The sequence below is a fragment of the Prionailurus bengalensis genome, chromosome C2 (assembly GCF_016509475.1).
Source record: "Prionailurus bengalensis isolate Pbe53 chromosome C2, Fcat_Pben_1.1_paternal_pri, whole genome shotgun sequence".
Classification (NCBI taxonomy): Eukaryota; Metazoa; Chordata; class Mammalia; order Carnivora; family Felidae; genus Prionailurus; species Prionailurus bengalensis.
Window position 1 is genome coordinate 157,849,218 of NC_057350.1, and position 22,216 is coordinate 157,871,433.

At 40.3% G+C, this 22,216-nt stretch overlaps 1 protein-coding gene across 5 annotated transcripts in view; it reads left to right on the top strand.

The window, feature by feature from the left end:
• Positions 1-22,216, top strand: part of FBXL2 (F-box and leucine rich repeat protein 2) — a 130,508-nt gene that overhangs the window by 14,219 nt on the left and 94,073 nt on the right. For 3 of the 5 annotated variants that reach the window (XR_006299573.1, XM_043595862.1, XM_043595863.1), the window contains exons 1-2: positions 6,053-6,190; positions 19,378-19,439. Coding sequence is in view for 4 of the 5 variants with exons in the window: in XM_043595862.1 (XP_043451797.1) it covers positions 6,068-6,190; positions 19,378-19,439 (185 nt within the window). In the remaining variant the exon portion in view is untranslated. Of the gene's footprint in view, positions 1-6,052; positions 6,191-19,377; positions 19,440-22,216 lie in introns of those variants that run through there. The other 2 variants (XM_043595864.1, XM_043595865.1) reach the window with 1 other exon arrangement.

The following is a 22,216-nucleotide window of genomic DNA, read 5'->3' on the forward strand; positions in this document are numbered from 1 at the left end:
GAAATTTTCTGTTGCTTCCCACTTGAGTTTTGGTAGTGTATGAGTGTCTAGGAATTTGTCCATTTCTTCCAGATTGTCCCGTTTGTTGGCATGTAATTTTGATAGTATTCTCTGATAATTGTATTTCTGTGATGTTGGTTGTCATCTCTCCTCTTTCATTTGTGATTTTATCGATTTGGATTCTCTCTCTTTTTGAGAAGTCTGGCTAGGGGTTTATCAATTTTGTTTATTTCAAAAACCAGCTCCTAGAGTCATTGTTCTGTTTTTTTATTTTTATTTTTTATTCTATATCATTTATTTCTGCTCTAATCTTTATTATTTCTCTTCTGCTGGCTTTGGGCTTTATTTGCTGCTGCTTTTCTAGCTCCTTTAGGTGTAAGGTTAGGTTGTGTACTTGGGACCTTTCTTGCTTCTTGAGATAGACCTGAATTGCAATGTATTTTCCTCTTAGGACTGCCTTTACTGCATCCCAAAGGGTTTGGACTGTCATGTTTTCATTTTCATTTGCTTCCATGTATTTTTAAATTTCTTCTTTAATTTCTGGTTGACCCATTCATTCTTTAGTAGGATGTTCTTTAACCTCCCATGTATTTGGGGGCTTCCCAAGTTTTTTTTTGTGGTTGATTTCAAGTTTCATAGCACTGTGATCTGAAAATATGCGTGGTATGTCAGTCTTTTTTGTACTTGTTGAGGGATGCTTTGTGACCCAGTATGTGATCTGTTTTGGAGAATGTTTCATGTGCACTCAAGAAGAATGTATGTTCTATTGCTTTAGTATGAAATGTTCGGAATATATCTTCATAAGTCCATCTGGTCCCATGTGTCATTCAGAGCTGTTGTTCCCTTATTGATTTTCTGCCTAGAGGATCTGTCCATTGTTGTAAGTGGAGTAGTAAAGTCACCTACAATTACGGTATCATTATCAATAAGGTCATTTATGTTTGTGACTAATTGACTTATATGTTTGGGTGCTTTCACATTGGGGGCAATAAACATTTACAATTGTTAGCTCTTCTTGATGGATAGACTCCTTAATTATGATATAATGCCCTTCTTCATCTCTTGTTACAGTCTTTGTTTTAAAATCTAGTTTGATATAAGTATGGCTACTCTGGCTTTCTTTTGACATCCATTAGCATGATAGATGGTTCTCCATCCCCTCACTTTCAATCTGCATGTGCCCTCAGGTCTAAAATGAGTGTCTTGTGGGCAGCATATCCATGGATCTTGTTTTTGTATCCATTCTGATACTGTATGTCTTTTGGTTGGGTCATTTAGTCCATTTGCATTCAGAGTGATTATTGAAAGATATGGATTTAGTGCCATTATGTTATCTGTAGATTTCATGTTTGTGGTGATGTCTCTGATCCTTTGTAGTCTTTGTTGCTTTCTACTCACAGAGTCTCCCTTAGGATCTCCTGCAGGGCTGGTTTAGTGTTGATGAACTCCTTCAGCTTTTGTTTGTCTGGAAAAGCCTTTCTCTCTCCTATTCTGAATGACAGCCTTGCTGGATAAAGGATTCTTGGCTGCATATTCAGCCATTGAGTATTTCCTGCTACTCCCTTCTGGCCTGCCAAGTTTCAGTGGACAGGTCTGTTACTACCGTTATGTGTCTCCCCTTGTAGGTTAAGGCCCGTTTGTCCCGAGCTGCTTTCAGAGTTCTCTCTTTATCTTTGTATTTTGCCATTTTGTGGTGTTGACCTGTTTTTGTTTATTTTGTTTCGTTTCTTGGAATCACTTAGCTCTCTAATTCTCCCCTTGTGATCTAGTAATTTCCTTTCCCTCTTTTTTTCAGCTTCATCATTTTCCATAATTTATCTTTTATTCCATCTATTCTTTCCTCTGCTTCTTCCATCCTTGCTGTCACTGTATCTAGTTTATTTTGATTCTCATTTATAGCATTTCTTTAAATGTTTATTTTCGAGAAGGGGGAGGGGCAGAGTGAGAGGGAGAGAGAGAATCCCAAGCAGGTTCTGCAACTGTCAGCACAGAGCCTGATGTGGGTCTCAAACTCATGCACTGTGAGATCATGACCTGAGCTGAAGTCAGATGCTTAACCGACTCAGCCATCCAGACGCCCCCATTTATAGCATTTCTTATTTATTGCAATAAATAAGAATAAATAAATAAAAACTAGTTCTTAGGTCTTTGATCTCTGCAGCAAGAGATTCTCTGCTGTCTTCTATGCTTTTTTCAAGCCCAGCTATTAGTCTAATGGCTGTTACTCTAAATTCTTGTTCAGATATATTGTTTATATGTTTTGAGCAATTCTCTGTGATATCTTCCTGAATTTTCTTTTGAGGAGAATTCTTCTCTTTTGTCATTTTGGCCGTTTCTGTCTTTTGTATGTTTTAATAGCTGCACCTGCGAGTGCTACTGTATCAAAAGGGGTACACTCCAGGGCCTGGCACTTCAGGAAGTGTTTTTGGTGCATCCCGTATGCGTCCTGTTGTTGCATTTTGGCTGCTCTGTCTCACTGGTCAGTGCTCTGCAGAGCTCCTCCTTGCGTGTAGTGGTGGAGCGTTTGGACCTTCACCCGGGTGTGCTTTGATTTGTTTGTTGAAGTAACCCTGGAAAAAAGGAAGAACGGGAGGGGGGAAGCCTGATCCCATAAAAAGACAAAAATGAAAGGGCAGAAAAGAAGAACCAGACAGATAAAAACAAACAAACAAAACAAAACAAAAAAACCAAAAGGCTAAATCCAGAGAAGGGGAAAGGAAAATAAAGAGGAATAAGAGATAGAAAAGGTGTAAAAAGAACAGAGTAAAAATGCCTGATCAGGGGCGCCTGGGTGGCGCAGTCGGTTAAGCGTCCGACTTCGGCCAGGTCACGATCTCGCGGTCCGTGAGTTCGAGCCCCGCGTCGGGCTCTGGGCTGATGGCTCAGAGCCTGGAGCCTGTTTCCGATTCTGTGTCTCCCTCTCTCTCTGCCCCTCCCCCGTTCATGCTCTGTCTCTCTCTGTCTCAAAAATAAAATAAAAAAAAAAAATGCCTGATCAAACAATTTATGTATATGTATAAGTCAGAAACTATAAGCCTAATTCCAAAAGAAAAACAAAAGGGTAGAAGAAAAAGAGAAGGAAAGAAAAGAAAAAGACAAAAGCAAAAAACAGCTGTCTGTTCGTGCTGGGACTGGTGGCCGTGGTCGTGCTGGTCTGGAGGAGAGGCGGTCCGTCTGGCTGGTCCGGGTCCGTCGCACTCCGGTACATCAGTTACCGGCCCGGAGGGGCGGGACTTGGTGTAGGCGGGTCCCGCCTCCCACGGGAGGGGGTGGGGTGGGGAGGCGCTGTCCTGCGTCCTGAAGCCCCACGGTGTTGGTGATGGGGAGAAAAATGGCGACACCCCGATCTCTCCCTCCCCGGTGGGGTGTCTCAGACCCCGCTGCTCAGGCAGCCCTCACAGAGTAGCATGGACCCCCCGGCTCGTCCTGCTCCACGGTCTCCCCCGCCTCCTAGGCACTCGGCTGGGTCTCAAAACCCCTTGTCTTAAAGGACCCTGCACCACACAGACCCCATTCTGCTGTAGCACCACTCAGCCCTGCTGACAAAGGGCCTCTGGCTGGTGCCTGCAGGGGCTTTTGTCCTTTGGGGGGGGGGGGGCAATAAACCCTCTTCCTAAAGTATTTGAGGAAGGGGACTGTTCTCTCCCAGGGCGCCCCTGAGATAGTTGCAGTCCTCACCGTTGGCTCCCTCCTCCCCAGGAGTGCACATGGTTCTGGCTTCACTCTGGAGACCCTTTACACTTCGAAACCTCTGAGTTTCAGCTCCTAAGGCTGTTTGCAAAATAGGAACTGACTCTCTGTATTTCTTGTTCCCCAGTCTGTGACCCGGAGAGAGGTTTTCCCCTTGTGCTAACTCAATACCACAATTTCACAGCCTCCCCCCGCCCCTCTTTTTCTTCCTTTTGTCTCTCCACAGAAAGGATCCCCTCCCCTCCATGCCTATGCTGTTGTATCTACCCCAATTTCACATGCACGCACCTCGATCCTGCCAAGCTCTCTCCTGCCACCTGTGGAGATCCTTCTGCCACTGTGCACATGGATTTCCTGGCTGTTCCAAGTGATCTGACCTCAATACAGCTGTGTTTGAGGGACGAGGAAAATCCTGGTTCCCCTACTTCTCTGCCATCATGACTCCCCATATGCCTGGAACCCTTCCTCTATTTTTCGTGTATCGTGGTTTGCACTTACCATGAGGTTCATATATAGTATCCCATATATACAGCAGTCTTTAGCTAAGTTTGAACACATTCTGAAAGCACTACAATATCCTTCCTACCTCCATGTTTTATGTGTTGATGTCACACTTTAACCTTTTTATTTTGTATATCCCTTGACCAATTTTTGTACGTATAATTGATTTTGCTCTTTCTGTCTTTTAATCTTCATATTAGCTTTGTAAGTGATTGACCTACCACCTTTACTGTAAGCTTGCTTTTACCAGAAGTTTTTTCCTTTCGTGATTGTCTTCCTTCTGGTTATGGCTTTTTCTTTTCCACTTAAAGAAGCCCCTTTAGTCTACGGCCATACCACCCTGAACGCGCCTGATCTCGTCTGATCTCGGAAGCTAAGCAGGGTCGGGCCTGGTTAGTACTTGGATGGAAGAAGCCCCTTTAGCATTTCTTGTAAGGTCGGATTAGTGGTGATAAATTACTTTAACTTTTGTTTTTCTGGAAAACTTCTTATCTCTCCCCAATTCTGAATGATAACCTTGCTGGGTAGAGTATTCTTGGTTGTAGGTTTTTTCCTTTCAGCACTTTGAATACATCATGCCACTCCTGGCCTGCAAGGTTTCTGCTGAAAAATCAGCTGATAGCTTTCTGAGCTTTCCCTTGAACTTAAATGTTTACTTTCCCTTTGCTGCTTTGACGACTATCTTTAATTTTTGCCATTTTAATTATTATGTGTCTTATTGTGGCTATCAGGTTGGTCTTTTTGGTGCTCTGTGGTTCCTCAGCCTGGGTAACTTTTTCCTTCCATAGGTTAGGAAAGTTTTAAGCTCTTGTTTCTTCAAATAAATTTTCTGTTCTCTTTTCTCTCTTTTCTCCTAATGGAACCTCTAAAATGTGAATGCTAGTAAAGCTCACTTTGTCCCAGAGGTCGCTTACACTGTCTTCATTTTTTAAAATTCTTTTTTGTTTTTACTGTTCAGCTTGGTTGCCTTCCATTGCCCTGTCTTTTAGATTGCTGATCTAGTCTGTATCCTCTAATCTGCTTGTATTTTTCATTTCAGTTGTTGTATATTTCAGTTCTGACCGGTTGTTTTTATGTTTTCTGTTTCTTTGTTGAAATTCTGACTGAGTTCATCTACTCTTCTCTCAAATCCAGTGACCATTACTTTGAACTCTTTATCAGGTAAATTGTGTATTTTCATTCATTTGGCAATTCTTCTGGGGTTTTATCTTGTTCTTTTGTTTGGAACATATTCCTCTGCCTCCTCATTTTGTCTGAGTCAGTGTATCTATGTATTAGATGGGTCAGCTATGTCTCCTGGTGTTGAAAGTGGCCTTATGTAGAAGGCGCCCTGTGGTGCCCAGTCACACAGTCTCTCCTGGCTCTCCGGGGGTGTCTTCTGTGTGGACTGCACACTCCTGTTGTGGCCAGGCTGCCACTGCTGCAGGCGTGCTGGTGGACAGGGCTGTCTGCAATGACTGTCTGTGGCCGCTACAGGGGCGTGGTGGACAGGGCTTGCCCCAGCGGGGCTGGTGGAGAGGCCCGGCTGTAGCTGCTGTCGTTGTGCTGGTGGGTCAGGCTGGCGCCCTCTTTTTCCCCAAGGTGGGAGTCACTCTGGAGGAGTGCTGATCCTGCCCGGGGTCGCCTGCTGTGTGTGGTGGGGGGGGTGGCTGGTTTGGAGGGGCATCTGCTAGGGCAGGTCCACAGGGGAAGTCCAGGGGGGGGCAGGTGGTGCTAGGAATGTAGATGGAGGGTGTCAGAACTGGTTCCCACAGCATGAGGCAGCTCGACTGGACGAGGGCGAGAGAAATGACAGCCACCAGCACTTCCCTTCCCATAGAATGTCCTTACAGATCCCGCTCCTTCACATCCTAAAATTAGTCTGTGAATCTCCTTCATGTGTCACCCAGGCCCCGCTGCCTTCAAACTGCTGCTCCTCTGTCTTGGAATGAGAGCTACGTCATGCAGGCTCTTGAAGAGCACAGACTTGGTTTCCGGGAGCCCTGTGACTCTCGCCGAGGTAAGCCCTGCTGATGTTCAAAGCCGGACAGTGGGGGCTTATCTTCCTGGCGTAGATCCGCAGGGCTGGGAGTGCCCAGTGTGGGGCTTGATCCCCTCGCTCCTCCATGCCTGTGATATCCCTGCTGTTTGTGGGTCACCATGCTGGAAGTTGGATTCCTGACTGTGTCCTTGCCCCTCCCACCCTGCTCTGTGGCCTTCTCTTCATGTCTTTAGCTGTGGAAGATCAGTGCTGCACTTTCAGAGTGAGTTAAGTTACATGTAGTTGTTGCCTTGGTGTGTTGTGGGAGGAGGTCACCTCGGGTTCCTCCTACTTTGCCATCTTCTCAAGCATTTGAAATTGCAAATGGGATTGTTTTCTTAATTTCTCTTAACTGTTTATTATTAGTACACAGAAACACAGCAGATTTCTATATGTTGATTTTATATTCTGCAACTTTACTGAATTTATTAGTTCTAACAGGTTTTTGGTCAGCTCTTTAGGGTTTTCTGTATATATCATGTCATCGGCAAATAGTGAGTTTTACTTCTTCCTTTCCAGTTTGGATTCTTTTTATTTCTTTTTCTTGCTTAATCACTCTGGCTAGGACTTCCAATACTGTGTTGAATAAAAGTGGTGAGAGTGGGCATCTGTCTTGTTTCTCAGAGGAAAAGCTTTCAGTTTTTCACCATTGAGAGTGATACTGGCTGTGGGCTTGTCATACATGGCCTTTATTATGTTGAGGTACATTTCTTCTGTACCCACTCTTTTGAGAGCTTTTATCATAAATGGATGTTAGTTTTTTCAGGTGCTTTTTCTGTACCTTTTTAGATGATCATATGATAATTATCGTTCATTTTGTTAATGTGACTTCTCACATTGATTTGTGGGTGTCGCATCCCTGAAATCCTACTTGATTGTGGTGTATGATCCTTTTCATGTATTGGTGAATGCAGTTTGTTGGGGATTTTTGCATTTACGTTCATCAGGGATATTGGCTTGTAATTTTCTTGTGGCATCCTTGTCTGGTTTTGGTATCAGGGTGATGCTGGCTTTGTAAAATGAGCTTGGAAATGTTCACTTTTCTATTTTTTGGCAGAACTTGAGAAGGATTGATATTAATTATTTCTGTTTTGATAGAATCCACCAATGAAGCCATCTGATCTGGAGTTTTTGTTTGTTGGGAGTTGTCTGATTTAATCTCCTAACTAGTAGGGAGTCTGTTCAGATTTTCTGTATCTTTGTGATTCAGTCTTGGTAGGTTGCATATTTCTAGGATTTTATCATTCGTTTTACGTTGTCCAGTTTGTTGGCATATAGTTGTTAATAATCTCATATTTCTTTGTATTTCTGTGGTATCTATTGTAACATCTCTTTCATTTGTGATTATATTTGCATCTCTTTTTTTTCCTGATGATGAGCTTGGTTAGAGGTTAACTTATCTTTTCAAAGAAACAGCTCTTGGGGCACCTGGGTGGCTCAGTTGGTTAAGTGTCCAACGTAGCTCAGGTCATGATCTCATGGTTCGTAGGTTTGAGCCCCACGTCAGGCTCAGTGCTGACAGCTCAGAGCCTGGAGCCTGCTTCAGATTCTGTGTCTTCCTCTCTCTCTGTCCCTCCCTTGCTTGCACTCTGTCTCTCTCTCTCAAAAATAAATAAACATTTAAAAAATATTTTAAATCAAGGACACAGCTCTTAGTTTCATTAACTTTGTAAATTACTGTTTTTTACGTACAATATCTGACATGAAATAACATTATGGACATGCAAAGAAACAAAATATCAGGAGAAGAGATAAGAGAAACAAAGCCAGTGAAGGTCCAGATGTTGAACATGAACAGAAGATATTAGCAGGAAAATGGAAAACTATAAAAAGAACCAAAATGAAAAATGTGTCAGTTACAGTATTCATTTGATGGCCGTAAGAGTAGACCGGACACAGTCAGCAAACCCCAAGCAAGATAAATACAAAGAAATCTAAACTTAGGCAAGTCATAGTCAAGTTGTTAAAAACCAGAGATTTTTATAAAGGTAGAAAAGAAATAATACATAAATGGAAGCTATAATATGAATGATAGCTGACATCTTTTCAGAAAAAATGCAGACCAGAGGACAATGGTATAACTTTTTAAAGTGATTTTTTTTTTTTAAGGCACACATGCTCACTTGGAATTCCATATTTAGGAAAATGTCTTTAAAATGCAATAAAAATAAAGGTATTTTCTGGGAGACAAAACCAAAGGCAATTTGTCTGTAGCAGACCTATATAATAAGAAACATTAAAAGAAGTATTTCAGTGATGAAGGGAAGTGATAATAAAAGCAGCTTAGATCTGAAGGAAGGAGGGAATTACACGAGGAAGGTAAATGTAAGATTAAATGATTAAAACATACGATCAAAAGATTATGCCCGCATAAAGCAAACATAATAGCAATGTATTGGGTACTTAGTGTAAGAAGTAATATATATAACTATAAATGCAAAACATATGAGGAAATTAAGTTTGTGATAAGTTAAAGATGCACTTTATAAACACTAGAGCAAACGTTAAAAAAAGATACGCAGCTGTGAGCCACAGCTGAATCCACACACTAAAGGAAATTGAATGATATTGCTTTATCAAAAATTAGTCATGAAAGCAGGAACAAAGTACAAGACAAATGGAAGATAAATATCAAGATAGTAGACAAAATGAATCAAATCAAAAAGTACATTAAATACAAGTAAGCCATATACTCCAGTTAAAAGTTAGCAATTGTCAAACTGGATAAAATGGCACGGCTCAACTATGTGCTGCATATAAGAGGCACTTAATTTTTTTAAGTTTATTAATTTTGAATGAGTGAGCATGAGCAGGGGCAGGGCAGAGAGGAGGACAGAGAGAATACCAAGAAGTCTCCAGGCTGACAGTGCAGAGCCCGACATGGAGCTCAGTCTCATGGCCATGAGATCATGACCTGAGCCAAAATCAAGAGTCGGATGCTCAACCGACTGAGCCACCCAGGCACGCCTGTAAGAAACACTTTAAATATAAAGGCACACCAAGTGTTCATCAATGGATTAATGGATAAAAATGGTATGAGATACAAATATAGATATATCACATAATGGAATATCATTCAGCCATTAAAAAGAATGAAGTCTTGCCATTTGCAACAACATGGCTGGAGCTAGAGAGTATAATACTAAGCAAAATAAGTCAGAGAAAGACAAACACCATATGATTTCAGTCATATGTAGAATTTAAGAAACAAAACAGATGGACAAAGGAAAAAAGAAGGAGACAAACCAAGAAACAGACTCTTAGCTATAGAGAACAAATTGATAGTTACTAGAGGGAACATAGGGGGATGGGTGAAATAGGTAATGGGGATTAAAGAGTACACTTATCATGATGAGCACTGAGTAATGTATAGAATTGTTGAATCACTAAATTGTACACATAGAATTAATATAATACAATAAACTATGCTGGAATTAAAAAAGCAAAACAATGTGTGTGTGTGTGTGTGTGTGTGTGTATAATTACAGTAAGTGATAAACCACACTTATTGTGGTGAGCTTTTGTAATACATGTAATTCTCAAATCACTGTCTTACACCTGAAGCTCATATCTGTTTAAAAGATAAGAGTTTCTGTTTTTAATGGAGTACTGTGACTCTTCACAAAAATATTACTGAGGAGGATCAAAGATGGTGGTGGAGGAGGAGGACCCTAGGCTTTTCTCGTCCCATGAACGCAACTAGATAATTATAAAATCATCCTAAATACTGCCAGAAATTGGCCTGAAGACTGATAGAACAAACTCTACAACTAAAGGGAGAGAAGAGACCACTTTGAAGAAGGTAGGCAGTGCAGAGACGTGGTTTAAGGGTGAAATGGATCACCAGTGCTTTAGAGGAGAGGGAGCAGTGGTCATGGACAAGGACAAGAGAGAGAAGAGAACACATGGAGAACAGTTCCCCAAAGCCATTGGTTTGGAAAATGAGAGGGGTGGAATTGAGTGAATTATTGCAACCAGTAGGGCTTAAAGTCTGGAGTTTTAAAGTTCAGTGGGCTTGGCTGGGATAGAGCCAGGAGGGCACTGCCCTGCTCCTGGAGAGAAGGCAAGCAAACATCTGGGGGCAGACAGTGGGGAAAGAGCAGTCTGAAGAACACTTAGGTCACACAGTGGGGAGATTATTCACTTGTCTCGGAGAGTGTCTCTGGGACATAACGTACACAGAGATGCCTCTCCAGGGACAGGGGAGCTGGCTGGTGCCATTTACCTCCCCCACCCCTCATAAACAGAGCATAAACACAGAGCCACTGGTAGGAGGCAGTGCAGTGCTGACACTGGCTGGCTAACTTGCTTACACCAAGCCCCAGCTCCTCCAGCGCCGTGGTAGGACTGCCCTTCTTAGTCTGGCTGGCTTCAGTCCCAGTGTGGTGGGCCCCTCTCCCAGAAGACCGGCACAAATCATATCTTCCAACCAGAGAGTTCTTCAAGGCCTCAGTTCTAGTGGAAGTAGCATCAGGTCTCATTTAACAAGCAGACCAGAGCACATTAAGTTAAAACTCGCCACATTCAGGCCAGAGACCCAACACTGCCCACAGCAGGCAAGGAGAACCTCTGTAGGTGAGTAGCCTGAAGGATAGAGCAGCCAAAACACAACAGCAGAATGCACGCAGCATATACCAGAGACACTCTCTGAAGCACCAGGCCCTGGCCACTGTATGACCTCTTCTTCATAAGACCATTACTTTCAGGAACAGGAGATATAACTGGCTCTTCTAACACAGAGAAGAAGGCAGAGATTTCTACAAAATGCCAGGATGGAGGAATTTATCCCAAATGAAAGAATAAGATAAGGCCATGGCCAGAGACTAAGTGAAACATATATAAATAACATGCCTGATGGAGAATTTAGCACATCGATCATAAGGATACTCACTGGGCTTGAGAAAAGAGTAAAAGATGTCCATGAGACCAGTTCCTCAGAGGTAAAAGAGTTAAATAAGAAACAGATGAAGAATGCAATAAGTGAAATTGGAAACAGGCTTGATGCAATGAATAGCAGAGAAACGAATTAGTGACCTAGAAGACAAAATAATGGAAAATAGTGAAGCTGAGCAAAAGAGAGAAAGAAGAGCTATGCAACATGAGAATAGGGACTCAGTGACTCATCAAAGGTAATAACATATAGGAGTTCCAGAGAGAGAAAAGGGGGAAGATTATTTATTTCAAGAAATAATAGCAGAAAACCTCCATGATCTGGGAGAGGAAACAGCCAAATCCAAGAGGCCCAGAGGACTCCCAACAAAATCAACAAAAGCAGGCCAACACCAGACCTGTGGTAATTAAATTTGCAAAATTTAGTGATCAAGGAACCATTGTGGAAGAGAATATACTTGGTATGATTTCAGTCATCTTGAATTTGTAATATTTGTTATGTCTCTTTTTATGTGATTTAACCAGGTGATTTTTTTGTGTGTACTTGAAAATGTGTTGTATTCTCTCTTTTTTTTAAGGATGGAATGTTTTATATATACATATATACAATATATATAATATATAATATATAATATATAATATGTGTTATACATATACATATAATTATACACATATATTATATATTATATTATATATTATATATACATATATTATATATAATATACTTATATATTATACATATATAATATATAATATGTAATTATATATTGTATATATGCATCAAGTAAGAAATGTCCATGTTGAAAAAAAATAACTTTAATTGAGGGTACTCATTAATATCAGAGGGGAAGTAAGGGGGATGGGTAAAATAGGTGAAGGGTATTAAAAGTACACTTTTGATGAGCACTGAGTAATGATATATAGAATTGTTGAAGCACTATATTGTATACCTGAAACTAATACAACACCATGTGTTAACTATATTGGATTTAAGTTAAAATCTTAATTAAAAAATAATAAAAGGGGCACTTGGCTGGCTCAGTTGGTAGAGCATGTAGCTCTTGATCTTGGGGTTGTGAGTTTGAGCCCCATGTTGGGTGTAGAGTTTACTTAATTAAAAAAACATTAAAAATTTTCTTTAACGTTTACTCATTTTTGAGAGACAGAGACAGAGTGTGAGCAAGGGAGGGGCAGAGAGAGAGGGAGATACAGAATCCAAAGCAGGCTCTAGGCTCCAAGCTGTCAGCACAGAGCCCGACACAGGGCTTGAATTCATGAAACGCGAGATCATGACCTGATCTGAAGTTGGATGCTTAACTGACTAAGCCCCTCAGGCGCCCCAATTAAAATAAATTTTTAATAAAACATGAAAAATATTAAAGAAGTAGATTAATTGAACACTAAGAAATATTGTTTGGTTGCTTTAAAGATCTATATAACACGTCTTTCACAACAAATATAAAACTTTGAATCTATAGCAATAATCTAGAAGATTTTATTGTATATTCAGGAATGTTATATACTAAAATGGCCACAACAACACAGCATAGGGAATATAGTCATAGTCTTGTAATATACGTCATGTTGTAATGGCATTGTATGGTGACAGATGGTAGCTGCAGTTGTGGTGAGCAAGCATAGCATATAGAGAAGTTGAATCACTTTGTTGTATACCTAAAACTAATGTCACATTGTATGTTAGTTATACTCAAAAAAGTTTTTAAAAATAAAAAACAAAATGGACTCTAAGTTTGAAAATACACACGCACACACACACACACACACACACACACACACACACATATAAAGCCACAGATTGCAAGTATAAAAGGATGAAAAAGATGCAAAAATCAGAAGAAATCTGGTGTTGCGGTATTAATATCAGTCAAAGTAGATTTTGGGGCAAGGATAATTTCTAGAAAGAAAGGACATTTCATAATGCTTAAGGGTTAATTCATTAAAAATACATAATAATCTTAAATGTATATGCACCTAACAAAGCTTCAGAATATATGAAGCAAAACTCAGCAGAATCCAAGGTGGAAAGAAACAAATCTACAATCATAGTTTTAAATAACACCTCTCTCTTACTAATTGATAGAAGTTGAGGATCAAGAAAACTCAGTAAGGATATAAAAGATTTGAACATCACTACCAGTCATCTTGACATAATTCACATTTATCTAATGATTTACTTCAGAATATAGAAATAGCAAAATGGTAAAAGTAAGTCCTTCCTTAATAGTAATCACTTTAAATGTAAAAGTATTAAGTATAAAAGTGATCATTATATTTTGATAATTCCTCAAGAAGTTATAATAATTATAAGCATATATGCACCAAACAACAGAGCCCCAAAGTATGTGCGGCAAACTGACAGAATTAAAGGAAGAAGTAGACAGTTCTACAATAATAGTTGGAGATTTCACAGTCATCATCATAACTATTATTTGTTGAGCACTCTCTATTTGCCTAGACTGTTCTAGCCATTTTGTGTATATGAATTCATTTAACTCACAGCATCCCTTGTGGCAGGTTCCATTCCCCATTTTAAAAAGAGGAAATCATGGCATAGAAAAATGACATACCCAAGGTAACAAAGGAGTATGTGGCAGAACCTGGATGATAGATTCTGTAAATTAAACTTGGTTCTTAGAGATGTTCTATTCAAACCTCCCACTGAAAGAGGGACTTTTTTCTTCAGCATTCCTGGTTCTGTGATCCACGGGAGCACTGTGGATAGAGCATCACTGCTTGAAAGAGTAAAACATTCTAGTATGGGCTATTCTAATTGCTAGACAGTTCTTTCCTATGCTGAGTTGAAATCTTGTAACTTTGATTTACTCGTCTTTGTAATAACAGAAAATAAGCCCATCCTTCTATCAGCTATTGAGGTACGTGAAGATTGTCATGGTGTCATTCACCACCATCCTCAACACCACTTGGACATGTCAATACCACACTTTCAGTGACAGGGCAGTTAGATGGCAGATCAGTAAGTAGATAGAAGACTTGAACACGCTATAAACCAAATAGACTTACTGGAGATATATAGAACGTTCCACCCAACAACAGCAGAATACGTATTCTTCTCAAGTGCACAAGGAACTTTTCCTTTTTTTTTTTAATGTTTGTTTACTTTTGAGAGAGAGACAGAGTGTGAATGGGGGAGGGGCAGAGAAAGAGACACAGAATCTGAAGCAGGCTCCAGGCTCCGAGCTCTCAGCACAGAGCCTGATGTGGGGCTCAAACCCACGAACCGTGAGATCGTGACGTGAGCCGAAGGTGGGCACTTAACCGACTGAGCCACCTAGGCACCCTGGAACCTGTTCCTATTCCTATAGAACCTATCCTGTTCTCCAGGGTAGATCTTATGTTAGGCCACAAATATAGTTTCAAAAGATTGACATCAGAGAACTCTGACCACAATAGAATGAAGCCAGAGATAAAAAATAAAAAAGGAAAAGTGAAAAATTCAGATATGTTGGAATTGAACAGCACACTCTTATACAACAAATGCGTGAAGAAATAGAAAGGATTTTAGAAAATAATTTGGGGTGAATGGAAATGAAAACAACATATCAAACTTAGAGCTGCAGTTAAAGCAGTGATCACAGGGAAATTTAGAGTTGTAAATGCCTACATTAAAAAGAAAGGGGGCACCTGGGTGGCTCAGTTGGTTAAGCATCCAGCTCTTGATTTCAGCTCAGGTCATGATCTCACAGTGTGTGGGATTGAGCCCTGCATCGGACTCTGAACTGACAGCACGTAGCCTGCTTGGGGTTCTCTCCCCCTCTCTTTCTCTGTCCCTCCCCTGCTCACATACCCCTGATCAAGGTGTCTCTCTCTCTCAAATAAATAAACATAAAAAAAACAAACCAGGAAAGATTTCATATCAATAACCTAACTTTACATTTCAAGGAACTAGTAAAAAAGTAAATTATCTGGTTAACACAGTGCTTAATGGGGCTTGGAATACAACAGGCACTTAATAAATGTTAGTATCTCACTGTCAGAAGGTGGAGGCGGGTCAGATTGAGAAGATTCTCCAGACTGAGAAGTCACTTTAACGTGAAAATCAAAGCAAACCACTCCATGCCACTTACACAGCGTTTGTTCAGGGTCCCTTATTGACAGGGTATCGGGCCAGCAGGTGGAGGGAGGATCCAGGGCGCTGCACCGCCATTCTCCACCCGGCTCGGACCTCAGCCCTTATCGAACAAGGGGCATGGCGGTGTGGTCACAGGGTAGTTATGGAAAGTGAGTGCTAGTTACCTTCTGCACACCAGTCATCTCCACTAGTTATCTGAAGCGGCGCCGTCTCTGTACCGGGGGGAGAACAAGACGGGGGCCAGTGGCGGAGTCTGTAGTCAGCACTCCTGTACGCACATACACATCGCTAAGACTGATCGTTCAACGTGCGTTGCAAATGAATGTAGGATACTATTTACAGCACTTTCTACTTCTGCAGTTTGCCTTGATGGATTAGGACACATGTGGGTGTTCTAAACCATGAGAATTCATGATAGCCTCGCTTTGAGTTTCATGGAGGAAGACTTTATTAATTATAAGGGAAAGGGAATATAAAGAGCTAAACAACTGTAGTGAACACATATAGAGAAGTATAGAGAAGAACAAAGAAAGTTTACTACATCAAATTGGATACATACAATATGCACCCTTCTGGCTGGGGAAGCCCCATGGTAAACAGCCCGGCTGGGGTCCCGATTGCGTGTCCTGGGAAGAGTGTCCTCCCCTGAGGTGAGACTTCCAACTAGCTATTCCTGCCAGGGCAGTCGATATACTATCCGCGTGTGATTTGTGGCTAGTTATTATGTTTGCTTATGTGCAGTCCTGAGCGAGCTATTTTTTCTCTGTTTCTTTTATAGTATCTCGCAATCTTAAGGGCGTTTGCATATTCCTCTTCCCTCCCTGGTCCATCCCAGGGGGCCAGCTTGGTCTGGCTCAGGAAGGAACGTGAGGCATATTAATCCCTCGTGGCATCAGGAACAGAGGGGCCAATTCTGACCCCTAGAAAAATATAGAGTCCAAGCCCACCAAGCCCCCATGATGGCATATCATGGCTCTGGGCAGAAATGCATGACAAGTCACATAAACAGCTTCTAAAAAAAAAAGTGGGTTTTTAAATCCATCTTTTAAATTGAGATATTATAGGTGCACCTGGGTGGCTCAGTCGGTTGAGCGTCCGACTTTGGCTCAGGTCATGATCTCGCAGTCTGTGTGTTCGAGCCCCGCGTCGGGCTCTGTGCTGACAGCTCGGACCCTGGAGCCCGCTTCGGATTCTGTGTCTCCCTCTCTCTCTCTGCCCCTCCCCCGTTCATGCTCTGTCTCTCTGTCTCAAAATTAAATAAAAACATTAAAAAACATTTTAAAAAATAGAGATATTATACACGTGCTGTGAATTTCACCCATTTAAAGTGTACAGTCCCGTGTGTTTTAGTATATTCACCAAGTTGTGTCTTTGTCACAACTGTCTAATTCAAGAACGTTTTTGTAACTCTAAAAAGAAACTCCATACCCATCAACGGTCACGCTAGTCTTATTTGACCACTAATCTATGTTCTTTCTCCATGGATATGCCTTTTCTGGATGTTTAATGTAAATGAAATCTACAAGGTGTGGCCTTTTGTGTATGTCGTTTTTCACATAGCACAGTATTTTCAAGGATCGTTCCTGTTGTAGTATATCAGTACTCTGTTCCTTTTATTGCTGAATAATTTTCCATTGTGTGAATATACCACATTTTGTTTATCCATTTATTAGCTGTTAACATTTGGATTGTGTTCACTTTTTTGTTTTTTTACTTACTATGAGTAGTGCTGCTGTGAACATTCATGTACCAGTTTTTGTGCGGAAACGTGTTTTTGTTTCTGTTAGGTAGGTACCTGTGATTGGAATTGCTGATTTACACGGTAGCTCTATGTTTAACCTTTGAAGAACTGCTAGACTGTTTTCCAAAGTGGTTGCACCATTTTATGTTCCAGTTTCTCTACATTCTTGCCATTATTGTTTTGTTTTAGCCATCCTTGTGGCTATGAAGTATCTCCTTGTGGTTTTCATTTGCCCTTCCCTAGTGACTAATTATGCTTAACTTATTTTTATGTGCTTATTGGCATTTGCAGATCTTCTTTGCAGAAATGTCTATTCAGATCTCATGCCCATTTTTTTTTTTTTTTGAGAGAGAGTGCGAATGCACACGTAAGTGGGGGAAGGGAGAAGGAGAGGGAGAGAGAGACTCTTAAGCAGGCTCTATGCTCAGGATGAGATCATGACTTGAGCTGAGATTCAAGAGTCAGATGCTTAACTGACTAAGCCACCCAGGTGCCCATCATGGCCATTTTTAACTGGTTTATTTTTCTTTTTGTTCAATTGTGAGAGTTCTTTGTATATTCTAGATGTAATTCTCTTATCAGTTATGTGATTTGCAAACATTTTTTTTCCTATTTTACGCATTGTCTTTTCACCTTCTCAGTGATGCCCTATGAAGCACAAAGGTTTTTTAATTTTGATGAAGTCAAATTTATCTATTTTTTCTTTGATTGCATGTACTTTTGGTGTCATATCTACAAAACCATTACATGCATACAGGTCACCAAGATTTATGCTTATGTTTTCTTTTAAGGGGTATAGTTTTAGCTCTTATATATTTTTTTAGCTCTTTGATCTATATCAAGTTAATTTTTTAATATAATATGAGGTAGACATTATATTTTTATTGCATGTAGACACCAGTTGTCCTGACACCATTTGTTGAAATACTGTTTTTCCCCCATCGAATTATCCTAATGCCCTGTCCAAAATCAATTGCCCATAAATATAAGGGTTTCTTTCTTGACTATTAATTCCATTCCATTGATCTATATTTCTATCCTAGGCCAATACCATGATATTTCAATTACTATAGCTTTATCATAAGTTTTGAAATCAGGAAGTGTGAGTCCTCCAACTTTGCTTCCCTTTTCAAGATTATTTTGTATCTTTTGCGACCCTTGCATTTCCATATGAATCTTAGGATCAACTCTTTAATTAAAAAAAAAAAAAAGACAGCTGGAATTTTGATATAGATTTCATTAAATCTGTGGATTAATTTGAGAAATGTTGCTAACTTAACACTCTCAAATCTTCCAATTTGTGAATGTGAGATGTGTTTTGTTTGTTGTCTTTCATTTCTCTGAACAGCGGTTTTTGTGTGAATTTTCAATAGATGTCTTGCATTTATTTAGTTAAATTTATTCCTAAATATTTTACTCTTTTGATGCTGCTGTAAATGAGATTGTTTTAATTTCATTTTCAGGAGGGCACCTGGGTGGTTCATTCAGTTGAGCGTCTGATTCTTGATTTCAGTTCAGGTCGTGATCCCAGGGTTGGGGGGAGCAAGCCCCAAGTAGGGCTCTGCACTGAGTGTGGAGCCTGCTTGAGATTTTCTCTCTCTCTCCCTCTTGTCCCTCTCTTCCACTCGCATTCTCTTTCTCTTTAAAATAAAACTAAAAGAATGTTTAATTTCATTTTCAGGTTCATTGCTAATACAATTTATTTTTATTTTTTAATGTGTGGGTTTTTTTCATTTTTTTGTGGGTTTTTTTTTTTTTTTTTGAGAGAGAGAGAGAGAGAGAGAGAGAGAGAGAGAACAAGCGGGGAAGAGGCAGAGAGAGAGGGAGATAACAGAATCCGAAGTAGGCTCCAGTCTCTGAACTGTCAGCACAGAGCCGGATGCAGGGCTTGAACTCATGAACCGCCAAGATCATGACCTGAGCAGAGGTCAGACACTTAACCGACTGTGCCACCCAGGCACCCCTACAATTTATTTTTATATAAAAATACTACATATTTGTATATTCTGTAACCGTGCTAAACTCCTTGATTGTTTCTAATGTTTTTTTTGTGAATTTGTTAGACTTTTCTATATATGGGATCAAGTCATCTGTGAATAGAAGCTATTTACTTCTTCCTTTCCAATCAGGGTGTCTTTTATTTATTTTTCTTACCTAAGAGCCTTGGCTAGAACTTCTAATACAACGTAGGATAGAAATTGCTGCCTTGCATTTTTATGAAATGGTGATAGGGTGTAAACTCTTTTATATCCATTAATATTAAAGTGTGGTGACTTCATGAAATTAGTGTCATCATATCTGTAGGACAGTAATTGGGACTGTTATGATCTAAAAAACATGTGAACTGGTTTTTTTTGCTGTTGTTTTTTTTTTTTAGTTGAGGAACACTTTAACAATGTCTGTGTTTTTTTCTTTTTCTTTTAGGTTTTCTCAAATAACGATGAAGGCCTTATTAACAAAAAGTTACCCAAAGAACTTCTCTTAAGGTAAATGTAGATAAACTTTAAAGAATTCAGATTTGATTCAGTCATCAAGTTCCAAGACAATCTTCTTTCTCACTATGAGTCCATAGCATAGAAAAACAGACAGAATTAGCCTAACTGACTTTTTGTTTTTGTTTTATAGAATGCTGTTCAGCTTGTTGTTAAATTTTACTTGGTCTAATCCAGAATGTACTAAGTATGTACATAGCATTGGTCTGGATTCTTTTTGTAATGTGGTAAGTATTGTAATAATCTTCAGTAGGTGCCACTGTTTTGGTATCAGTAGATGTTCTCAATGTAGTCAATTACGTGAGGAGAGATGATTGTTAAGGTTATGAGCTCCTGAAGTCACAGGCATTTGGATGTTTTCTAATCAATTTTAAAATAAGTATGGTCAAAATTCTGAGTGCTTAGAATTTTGTCAGTCCAAATATTGCTATATTTTTATCCACTTGATGAAAATTATATGCTAAGTGACAGTACTATAAAATATGGTTTTTGTGCTGTTTTTCTGGCATCACAATATACAGTAAATGGTTTTTGCTTTACCACATAAAGCCATCAACCAACATTTGTTGACCCTGAGGCACTGCAGTTTCCTTTAGTGCTCTGCCATCATCAAAGAAATCTCCTTTTAGTTTTGGATGTTATATTTTAATTGTTTACAAGTAATTAATACATGTATACATGGTAATCCTTGAGTGGCATTTCCCAAATGCCGCTGATGTTCCGCAAAACAAAAAAAAACCCACAACTGTGTGATCAAATAAGTAGGGAAATACCGGGTTAACAAAACCAATTTCTTTACGCATGACTTCTCAGAGCCTTAATACACATGATGATACTCCCAGATGGATAGTTCTGACATTTCAAAGTGACTGACCATGGAACTCTTTTAATATTGTGTATTAATTCCGTATTCCATTGACAAAATTTGGGGAAATGCTGACATACAGTAAGTGACAGACCAGATGACTCCATTCCCTGGTTGTGCTAGATCTCATGTTAACATTTAGGGAATGGGCGTGAGTTTTGTTTACACGTCGGAGTTCCCCACAGACTTACTCTGTAAATATCACATATTACTCACCTCAGGATGTTAAACTTTGTCTTGAAGGAGAAACAGTGCAGACAGCGCTTCTTTGTGGTGAAGATCACATTCCAGGGGCTTCAGAAGGTGTTCCGTTAGTCGCTGGGTATTGTGCGGCACTGTCGTCATAAACTCATTTCACTCAATAAAAAAGAAAATTAAGTCATGACAGAATCATATGAAAACTACAGCGATAATATTTCAATAAAATACTTGTTTGGATAGGAGAGGCTATTCTCTGGCATTTCAGACTCTTTTAAAGTTAAGAAAGTGGTAACAAAGGAATGATATATCTTTCATATGAACCTGGGAGGTCTTGATCAAGCACCGTGAGCTCTTAGAACGAACATGGGGGTGCTTGGGTGGCTCAGTTGGTTAAGTGTACGACTCTTTTTTTTTTTAATTAAAAAAATTTTTTTTAACATTTATTTATTATTGAGAGACAGAGCATGAGCATGAGCAGGGGAGGGGCAGAGCGAGGAGGAGACACAGAATCCGAAGCAGGTTCCAGGCTCTGAGCAGTCAGCACAGAGCCCGACGCGGGGCTTGAACTCACAAGCTGTGAGATCATGACCTGAGCAGAAGTTGGACGCTTTACTGACTGAGCCACCCAGGCGCCCCAATTTTTTTTTTAATTTTTTTAACGTTTATGTTATTTTTGAGAGAGAGAGAGAGACAGAGCGTGAGCAGGGAAGGGGCAGAGAGAGAAGGAGACGCAGAATCTGAAGCAGGCTCCAGGCTCTGAGCTGTCAGCACAGAGCCCCACACGGGGCTCGAATCCACAAACCCTGAGATCATGACCTGAGCCGAAGTCAGACACTTCACCGACTGAGCCACCCAGGCACACTGTGTCCGACTCTTGATTTTGGATCAGGTCATGATCTCACAGTCCGTGCGTGGGTTTGAGTCCCGCATCAGGCCCTGCACTGATGGTGCGGAGCCTGCTTGGGATTCTTTCTCCCTCTCTCTCTCTGTCCCTCCTCCAGCTTGTGCTTGCTCGCTTGCTGTCTTTCTCTGTCTCAAAATAAGTAAATAAACTTAAAAAAAATAACGTGGCTGGGTTAGGATAGGCAGGCTGTTACTAGACAAATAAGTGGACGGGATGCTATCCACAGCGGACTGCAGAGTGCGTGCTGTCCCCTAGAACTGTGCAGTTTCACTCTTGGTCCGAACATTATTTAGCACGGGCATCAAGCTGTAATATGAACATGTGATTCTTACTCTGGGGAATCAACCAGCTTGAGGCAGACCCATTATTAGTCATTCAGCACTGGGGTGTGATTAAACTCCACTCTTGTTGTGAATACTGCTTCTATCTGTGACTCAAAGCTGCTAAGTTAATCTTTTTCCCCTTTGGTGGAGTTAGCTTTGACACTGTTCTCCTCCAGGGAGCAGTTTCCATCTCCTGACCAAAAAAAGGGGGCGGGGGCGGGTGGGATTTTACCAGATTCTGTGTTAGTGTGATTTCCGAACTGTTGGAGAAATTTTCGTTCTTTTAAAGATCCCTGGTGGACTCAGCTATTATAAATTCTGCACTTGCCGGTTTGAATCATGCCACAAGGCTCAAACAGAGATCGTTTTTCAAAAGGAATTGCCACTTGAGACCAAGTGTTCGTAACATGTCTATTCATAGGTTTGTATTCCCACTTCTGCTCTTATTTTGGAGTCTGTAAGGGGAACTTACATTATA